The sequence below is a fragment of the Sus scrofa genome, chromosome 9 (genome assembly GCF_054392235.1).
Source record: "Sus scrofa isolate SSC_HxYL_T2T_F1_AM1 chromosome 9, Sscrofa_HxYL_maternal_Yorkshire_Landrace_v2.0, whole genome shotgun sequence".
Lineage (NCBI taxonomy): Eukaryota > Metazoa > Chordata > Mammalia > Artiodactyla > Suidae > Sus > Sus scrofa.
Window position 1 is genome coordinate 113108364 of NC_139391.1, and position 10184 is coordinate 113118547.

The 10184-nt window shown below is 42.4% G+C and overlaps 1 protein-coding gene across 7 annotated transcripts in view; it reads right to left on the bottom strand.

Annotated features, from left to right (window-relative positions):
- The window catches only part of PNPLA8 (patatin like phospholipase domain containing 8), a 50293-nt gene extending 40404 nt beyond the window's left edge, over window positions 1-9889 (bottom strand). For 2 of the 7 annotated variants that reach the window (XR_014816842.1, XM_021063574.2), the window contains exons 1-3: window positions 9750-9889; window positions 5589-5676; window positions 85-1231 (exon numbers count right to left, since the gene is read on the bottom strand). Coding sequence is in view for 4 of the 7 variants with exons in the window: in XM_021063574.2 (XP_020919233.1) it covers window positions 85-1143 (1059 nt within the window). In the remaining 3 variants the exon portion in view is untranslated. The remainder of the gene's footprint in view (window positions 1-84; window positions 1232-5588; window positions 5677-9749) is intronic. The other 5 variants (XR_014816844.1, XM_021063576.2, XR_014816845.1 and 2 more) reach the window with 3 other exon arrangements.
- Between the last annotated feature and the right edge of the window lie 295 nt (window positions 9890-10184).

Below are 10184 nucleotides of genomic sequence, written 5' to 3' on the forward strand. Positions count from 1 at the left end.
GAAGTTTCTTAGGTCCCATTAGGAAATGAAACTGATAAATCTGACAAAAATGAACACTTGAAACCATACTGAAGAACAACTTGCCTTTTCTCGCTGAAGAGATAGTCGCCTTTTCTCCTCTGTGCTTCTGTCTCCGCTGACAGCCTGCTCAGCTTTCAACACCTCTTCCTGCTCTTCGGACTGACTCTTGGCCTCATACTTTAGTTTGGGGACAAGGCCACCGATATAACCACCTACTAAAGCCTGGACACCTTCAGTGGGACGAGAAAAAAAGTTAGCAATACACTGCTTAGTAGAAACCCGGAGAACCTCAGGTGTCTCACTGGGACTTGCAGGCTTGTCCAGGGCACATACAGCTTCCGAGCCTTGCTGCTTGTCAGTCAGGACATTAGCATCTAAAGAACTGGGTTTCTCTTCTTCGACCTTTTTAAGTTCAAGTTCTGATTTGTCCTGGGAGTGTTTACTTTCCTGTTTTTGAGGCATTTTTTCCTCACACTTGAAGTATGAATTAATATGATTGGATAAAAAGTAGAATGACTCTTCAAATTTTGTGGTTAGACTACTTGCGTAATGAAAAAGGCTTTTTTTACCTGTATCTTCTTTCTCTAACATGTGATTATCTTTTGCTGGAAAAGAACTCTTCTCTGCTGATGTGTCGCTATATTTTTTCAGAAATTTGATGGTTTGTTTAACGTTTCTCTGTTTTAACCAGCCACCATCTGATACTTTTCTTAATATCCGAGAACTTGGCTTCAGTTGAGCTAAACGAGAGATCATTTCATTCTGCTTGCCCCAAACAGCCTTTGAAACGGAGTTCAAAGTGCTTTTGATACGGGACATACGAAGGCTCACTTTCGTAAGTCCCTTGGGAGCAGAAGTGCTAAGGTGCAAAATTCCAATATGTACACCATGGTTGCTTGGAGAGTAATAGTGCTTACTGCGAGAATGTGCTTCACTTTTGGTCCATTTCCATCTTATTTTGCTTGTATGAAAACCTCTTTGGAGACTGATGTGACTTATCCTCCAGTAATGTTTAGGTGAGCATAAGAAATGCAGCTCCTTGCTTCTCTGCTTCCCACAAAGACTTCTTGCATTACTAAGGAGGTAAATATAATATAGATCTATAGTCAAATGAATAGACATAACTTAAAAATCACTTATTTTCTATGTTATGATTTTCACTTCATTCCTGAATGCTTCATTTAAGAAATGCCATAATTCATGGTCTTACCTGAAATGGCAAGAGAAAAAAAAAAAAATTAGGATTCAAGGTAACGGCTGAAATTCGGTAAGAGATAAAATACATTACTGCTTGAACTAAACTCAGCAACGTGTCTCAAAGGAAAAGAGAGTACTAGAATTCCATTATGGTGGGGATAGATTTCATGTTTAAGCTAATAGAAAATAATTTATCTTTCAATATGGAAGTCAATGAAAAAAGAAAGTGAGTAGTAGGATGTTTCACGAAAACTAATTTGAGGAAGCTACCCAGGAGAAAAGGTTTTCCTACATTGCAAAAATGAACATGCATTTTAGATATCATGCTCTTTTTCTTCCTTACTGCTAAAGTCTTGACTCGTTTATGTGACTTTAAGTTCTTTGAAGACAAGAGTCAAGTCTTCTATTCATCATGAACCATCTGTAGAATAGTTAATCTGGGAGTTCCCGTCGTGGTGCAGTGGTTAACGAATCTGACTAGGAACCATGAGGTTGCGGGTTCGGTCCCTGCCCTTGCTCAGTGGGTTAACGATCCAGCGTTGCCGTGAGCTGTGGTGTAGGTTGCAGACGCGGCTCGGATCCCGAGTTGCTGTGGCTCTGGTGTAGGCCAGTGGCTACAGCTCCAATTAGACCCCTAGCCTGGGAACCTCCATATGCCACGAGAGCAGCCCAAGAAATAGCAAAAAGACAAAAAAAAAAAAAAAAAAAAGTTAATCTGAAACCGAGTCCCCCCAAAACCAAGTTCCTCTGCTGAATTTATGATTAAACTCTCCATCCAAAATGTTACTTTCCTGTTTAACACTGGTTCCCCTCAAGATTGAGGCATATCAAAGAAAGGGTTTTGAAACCAAACAGGACCCTGTGGAGGCCTCCCAGGCAAGAAAGCCTTCCTATACCCCCAGGAAGTAGGGGGGGGAAAAGGCTTTTAGTCTCCTAGACCTTCCCTGAGTTCCAATGGGCAAATTCAGACAGTTCCTAGTAAAGAGAGTGAAGGAACGCAGAAAGAAACACACAGAAAGAAACAGCAGTGCAGAGATGGGGCAAGTCCTGGTTCCTCCTGTTGTATCAAAACAATCAGATACAGATCTCTGAGTTCTACAGCAGCTAAGGCCCCCCACCCAGGCAGAGGATGGTAACTTCAGGCTGAACCAAGCACTAGGACCCCAGTCTGGCTGGAACCTGAAGGCTGATGAATGAGATTCCTAGAACACAAACTGTCGCCTCACCACCAATCAAGCAGAGGAAGATCACACACCCTTCAGACCATCCCCCAAATTCTACGTATAAAAACTCTGCCTTGGACCCCATCAGAGGGCAAGTCTTTAGAGCAGTAGCCAGCCTTTCGGCTTGCATGGTCCTTGCAATAAGTCTTTCTCCTGCTCCAAACCCTGACATTTCAGTTTGTTTGGCCTCACTGTGTGTCAGGCACACGGACTTGGATTCTACCCCTCTACACCAGACGCAGTGCTAGATGCTGAGATCACAAACAGGATACTAACACATGTTCAGCCTAGAGTTAGAGACAGTTATGTAAAGGCGATTTTACTGTCTAGGAATAAATACTTATTTAACCAAAGAAGTCAGATCAGAAGAAGCTATGTGCAACATCTAATAGACAAGGGTTGATAAGCACAATATAAACGCTATTTAAAACAGAAATTCTGGGGATTCCCTCGTGGTGCAGTGGATACAGTATCCGGCATTGTCACCGCAGCAGCTTGGGTGGCTGTGATGGCATGGATTGAACCCCTGGCCTGGGAACTTCCACATGCCATAGGCATGGCCTAAATAAATAAACAAACAGAATTTTGTTTTTTCAATTGGTAAAATGAAAATGACTGCTAATATCCAATACTGATAATGTCCTAGGGAAATGGGACACAGAGGGCTACCTGACGGTATCTAATGAAACTTTAAATGCTATCTATCACAATTTTAAAGGCACATATTCTTTGATCAGCAATTCTACTGTTAAGAATCTATCCCTACAGGAGATCCAGCTGTGCCACAATGGGTTAAGAATCTGACTGCAGTGGCTTGGGTTGCTTCAGAGTTATGGGTTCAGTCCCTGGCCTGGCACAGTGGGTTAAAGGATCTGGCACTGCTGCACCTCGGATCAATCACTGGCCCAGATTCTACATACTGAGGGTGTGGTCATTAAAAAAAAAAAGAAATCTACCCTACAGAAAAACTGCATAGGAGTGCAGTTTGCACACATTCCCTGCCACACTGCTTGAACTAACAAAACACTGAAAAACAACTTGAGATTGTCTTCTACAGGGGATGGTTAAATAAATTATGGTACATACATACAATGGAACGGTGTAAGGTTACACAGCAGTTAAGGAGAACTAGACGATCTCTGTATATTAACATATCCCTTCCTACAAGGCATAGTGAAAAGGGCAGGCTGCAATAATATATGGACCATATACACATGAGGATACAGAGCTAGACACGTGGATATTATATAATAAAAGAAAACGAAAACTTATATATACAGTTTAAATCGGTGGACACACACACACATTCACTCAGGTTCTGAAAAGGTCAGCACCTACTCCCGTGAACTCAGGAGCAGAATCAAAAGAGAATGAGAAGGGCTTTTACTTTTCACTTCTGCAGTGACTCAATTATTTACAAACTGCAAGTACCACTTTTACAATTAAAAAAAGCAAACAGTTTGCGACACGTTAATAGCTAGTGCTAGGTGAGTGGAAAGCACAAAGTGAGAGCAGGTATCTAGGTAAGTCTGAAAAAAGATGCTGAAAACTGGGCAAAAAAGGAATCTATCACATGGTAAGTGAGAGGGGAAGGAGAAACTGAATTCTCAATAAAGGGAAAAATACACACAAGCAAACACAAAGAAAGCATTTAAGAAAGAATATACAATATGAGCAAAAATTGCAAGCAGTCATTTCGCTCCAGGACCTGGAGAGAATGGGACAGAGGTGAGGGTGATACTGCAAAGACAGTGTGAGCCAGGTTACGAGAGTCTGGCGAATCTTACCAAGGAGCTTAAAGATCGAACTGTCAAGAACATATGTTAAGCAAAGGAATGACAGCAGGAAGATGCTTCCAGGAGACCTCTGACAGAATGGAGTAACGGGGAAAGACTGAGGACAGAAACCAAGAACTCACTGTGACTGTTAAGAGGATAGTCTGAACTAAAATCTTTCTAAATTGCATGTGAGGATATTAGTACTATTATTTTTGGCCACACCCTCGGCATGTGGAAGTTCCTGGGCCAGGGATGGAACCCGCACCACAGCAGCGACCCAGGCCACAGAAGTGACAATGCTGGATCCTTAAGCCACTGAGCCACCAGGGAACTACATGAACATATTATTTTAAAACCAATTTTACAGAGGGGAGGAGAAAAAAGAAGCAAACCTATCTTCCTTCCTGGCGCTTTAGAACGCCTCAGTTTTCGTAGTAAGTGTAGTAAGCTGAATTAACCTAAAAGCCCCACAAACCCCAACACAGAAATACACAATAAAGTACAATTAAAGTACTTGTGGATATAGGGAACTATCTTCAATGTCCTGTAATATACCATAATGGGAAAAAAAAGTACCTGTGATAAAAAGCCATACTCAAGGAGTTCCCACATGGCACAGCAGCTATGGATCTGGCATTGCTGCAGCTGTGGCATACGTCACAACTGTGGTTCATTTCAATCCCTGAATCCTTGGCCCAGGAACTTCCATATGCCGTGGTTGCAGCATCCTCCCCCACCAAAAAAAAAAGCCATACTCAAAACCAATAATGAACTCCTACCACAATAAGAAATCAAATAGTTCAATTAAAAAATGGGCAAAAGACGTGAACAGACATTTCTTCAAAGATGATATACAGATGGCAAACAAACATGAGAAGATAATCAACATCACTGATCATCAGAGAAATACAATCAAACCCAAATATCACTCCACACTCATCAGGATGTATATTATAAAAAACAAAAACAGAAAATACCACCCTTGAACACTGTTGGTGGGACTGTAAAATGGTGCAGCCACTATATGAAAGACTACAGCACTTGCTCAAAATATTTAAGATTAAACTTTCATATGATCTAGCAATCCTACTTTTAAGTATATTTCAAAGAAAATGAATGCAGGGCCTCAAAGAGATATTTGTATGCTTATGTTTAGAGCAGCACTATTCACAATAACGAGGTCAGAACAACCGAAATGTCCATGGACAGTTAAATAAACAAATGTGGCACAGGCATACGATGGAATACTATGCATCCTTGAAAAGGATGGACATCCTCTCACATGCTGCAACATGGATGAACCTTGAGGATACTAGTTTAAGTGAAATAAGCCAGGCACAAAAGGACAAGTATGCATGCTTCTACTTACACGAGGTATCTAGAGTAGAATGATGGGTACAGGGGGCTGGAGGAACAGGGCAAAAAGGAATTCTTGTTTAACAAGTAGGGTTTCAGTTCTGCAAAATAAAAAAGTACTGGAGATTTATTTTACAACAATGGGACTGTACTTAATGCCACTGAACTATACACCTAGAAATGGTTAAGACGGCAAACTTTTTATGGTACTTTTTAAAACCACAATCAAAATTTTTTTTTTAAAGCAAAAAAACAGGAGTTCCCTTGTGGCTCGGTGGGTTAGGGATTCAACATCGTCACTGTTATGGCTTGGGTCACTGCTGTGGTATGAGTTTGATCCCTGGCCCAAGTACTTCCACGTGCCACTGGTATGGCCAAAAAGAAAACAAACACACAAACGAAAAAACCCAAGAGTGGGAAATACACAGATGAAAAGGAATCACAGGCCTGGATCTGTGGTCACATTACCTTTGTGGACCTTTGCGGGGCAGAGACCCTAAGCAAATGGAAACTAGTCAGAGCTAGTGAACTCCATGGGGCCTCCACTGAGATGACCGTGGCAGGACACTTCCGAAGCTCAGGGCAGAGACTTTCACACTAAGCAACCACCACGGAAGATTACCTCAAAAAGATTACCAAACATACAAGGAAGTGAATCCTCACCTCGAGAGAGTACCAGCAAATAGAGCCAACAGAAAAAAGATTAGAAGTAGACAGAAAAAAATTAGGTAGGTTCAAAGCATTCAATGATAGAACAGAGGGGACAAAAACAAGGATGCCAAAAGAGAGAACTGTATAAAGAGCATACAGAAAGAGCGAAATTTAAAAAATGAAAGCTCAAGCTACATGCTAGTTCTTAGATACTCCTGTAATATGATGAAAGAAAGATTGACAATAAAAGAACAGGGAAAGATATGTACATATATACATATATATGTATAGCCATATACATATGCCTATACATATATATAGCCATCTACATATGGCTTTTTATCTATGGGTACTTTTTTTTCCCCATTATGGTATATTACAGGATATTGAAGAAGTTCCCTATATCCACAAGTACTTTGATTGTACTTTATTGCGTATTTCTGTGTTACGTTTGTGGGGCTTTTAGGTTAATTCAGGCCTATATAACCTAAAGAAAGTAAAAAGCACTTTAAAGCAAATTTAAGGCAAAAGCATTAAATAAGGTTAAAATGAAATACTATATACTTGTAAAAGGAACAATCCATTTACTTATTAAATCTCAGTCTCTGAGGCCCTGCAGAGCAAGACAACTTATTAATAAACAAATAACTAATACAATGTATAACAACAAGTCGAGAACTGCCACTAAGTAAAATAAAACCGGGGTGGGGGAGGAGGGACACAGAGACTGCTATTTTAGTTGATGTGGTCAAGAGAAGAACTGAGCTGAGATGCTACTGGAGACCTGAATGAAGTGAGGAAGCAAACTATTAGAAGTATATGGGGGCGGGGGTGGGGGGAGCATTCAAGGCAGAGGAAAAAGTAAGCAAGGCTTTGGAGGCAGGAATGAGCTTTGCCTATTCAGGAAGAGCAAGAAGGTGGTTAAAGCAAAGTAAGAAATGGGGAAAATGGTAGAGGCGGGCCCAAGAGTCAAGTAGAGGACAGAGTTACACAAGCCTAGATTACAGGAAGGCATGTGCATTGTTTCCTAAGATGTAATCCTCATGACGGATTATGAATACCCCTATCAATTTCACACTGAAATCCTGCCTATAAAGCCGACTTTTAAATGGACACAATTAAAGGAAGACTAGACAATTTCACCATCATGCTATGTTAATACACCTCTCTAGAAACTGTAATGCTTAAGCAAAAGTTACTAAACAAAGAGAGCTATTAACAAAATCAACAAGCTACTAGTAAATGCAGATAGGGAGTTAGCAAATGCAGCTGGAACAAAAGTTAGACTGCAAAAAGATAAAGAATGTAAACTGGAAAGTGCCATGGCCAACTGGGAAAAGAGCAGAGAAGCCTAGGCTACCTATTTATAGGGTAGCATAAGTTCAATGGAGGTATAAATAGAATAGTGAGCCTTAGGCCAACCACCAGGGAATGAATGACGTTTTAACCAGAAGAACAAAGGTAACTACTAGGTGGAGGCTCTGCTGAGGATGGAAAGAATGAATTTACAGAGGGCTTCACTTAGTTACTGCAATGATGCAGACATAAAGTGACAAGGGTTTGGATTAAGGTAATAGTACTATAATGGAGATGAGGTTTACTCCGAGCCACACTTTCAAAATGGGTAAACAACAAAACGCAGGACTTCCTGACAGGAAAGAACGGGATAAAGAGACAGAAGTGTCAAAACAACTTAAGTGTTTTTAATCAGAGAAACAGGGAGAATGACACTTGTGGATGTGCGGTAACTGGGAAGGGGGCCGATTTAATAAAAATCCCTCGGATTTACAGGATGAAGTGACAGTGGGATATTCAAATGGAGATGTACTAGAGGAACACAGACTGTGTATGTTTGGACTTATTATCACAGTGACAGTTACAACCATAAGACTGGATTCACCAAAGAAGGGTGTACAGTAATACCTCCTGAGAATCTGGGGATCACAGACTTGATTAAAGCTCCTCTTCCTTGAAAAATGGTTATTTGCATATAAACACCAAGACTTTTCAGGAGATTCATGGAACTCCTAAAGTATTCCTTGGGTTTCAAATTTTAAAATTCTGGGGTACACAGAACAAGGGTAGAGCCTTGACTGCCATTCAAAGTTAGGAAGAGGTAGGCCCCCGAGGAAACAAAAAAACACAGGAGAAAAGATATCCAGAAAAATTCAGTGTGATGGAAGCATGCTCTAAAATGTAACGGATAATGGACGAAGTAAAATATAAGACACAGGAAAGAAAGGTCAGAACTATGACCTTTTCACAAATGTATGTTGCACAAGCCAAGCGGTATGTACCCTTCAGCAGAAACTTCTGTCATTATTACTAAGCAAGAAAACAACTCAAAGTATGAGATGTGACTTGATTAACTTTATACTTGAAGGGAGTAACTATATAAACTAGTGAAACTGATCTTTTCATCCAGCCTCACTTGTTAATAGGACACTGCTTTCAAGGTTTTAATTTAGATCTGATAGAGAAAACAAGATCAACGTTGAGAAAAGGTTTAATAAAAATTACGAAATAAGATCGTGTTCTTATATTCCAAGTACAACTAATCTGCAGAAGCAATTTAACAAAATAACTACAATGAGCATGAAACACCTGCCTCATAAGAGGCAGAAAACGTGGTTCACAGGGTAATATATTTAAAAAAAAAAAAAAACCTCTCAAATTAAAAAATTCTTACTATTTCACTGTCTTAGCATTTTCCCAGTACACTAAAACATACTTTTTGTCGTGGAAATCTCAGTAACTGGGACTGTAGATCAGGATGTATCTGTGACTAGTAGTAAAAACACCGCTTTAAATAGGATTATGGAATAGTTCCTCATACCACGACTCTTCTAAGTCCTTCCTAGGTGTCAACACTTTTTAAAGTTATTACTGCATTAGGCGTAGAAACCAGGTTCCTCCCAGCATGACGACAGACATGACAATGACGGGAAGAACGGCAACACAATGATTCACAAACTTCACCTTTTTAAGACACACACTTGAAGCTGCTTAAGCCACAGCAGTCGCGGATAGAGTTCCGTTTCAAAGAAAGTGCCGATAAATAAAAACATGGAGCAGCCGATTCATCCGGTGCACTGACAGTCCAGAATGATGCAGAATAGGGAAACCGTCTTGACAGTCACCGGGGAACTGCTGGAGAACCCTACCGTCCAGGGGAAGCCAAAAGGACTCGGAGAAACTAGGCAGGGAGTCGTGGGGGTGGGACAGGAAGCGCGGGGCGGGACCAGAAAAACCAAAACAGTCTGCGCCTCTGGACCAGCAAAGCAGCACAGGGGCACAGCAGGTGGAGAGCATCTCGCACCACCCAGTCCTGGGAGCTGGGGGCCCCTCCGCCTTAGGGAGCCTGGGTTCTGGGACCTCCTCAGAGCCGGGCGTTACCCGCGCTCTTGCTCTGGATGCGCCCTCGGAAAAGAGATAAGACCTGGAGGGCCAGACGAGTGGCCAGGGCGCCCGGGCTGCCATCTCCCTTAGCCTATCATCCCGCCGGCCCGCAGGGACCACTTACCCGGACGCAGGCCGCAATTACTTCGGCGGCAGTGGTGTCGCGCCTCTTCCCGGCACCGGCGTCCTCTCCGTCGGCCCGCATCAGTTGAGCCAACACAAACAGGGAGCAGCAGCCGGGTCACCCCCCCGCCCAGCTCCGTCCCGCCCCAGCGGAAGTGACGCACGGGCAGCCCGTGCCTACTCGCCAGCCGGGAGGAGCTCCTCTGCTTACTGGGGCCTCTGGCAGCCTGTCAGTTGTCGCTCCGCCCCCTCCCCAGACATGCGCAATAGAGCACTGCTGAGCGCTGGGCGGGAGGCGTGCTTGCGTGCACGCGTCTGCTCGCATCTGGGAGAGGTGCCGCTTGGCGGCAGGCGAGGGTAGTGTGCGTTGCTTCGCGTGCTTCTTTGCAGGCTTCCATCCTCAGTCCTCAGAGCCTCCATCTCAGTGTCTCTGAAA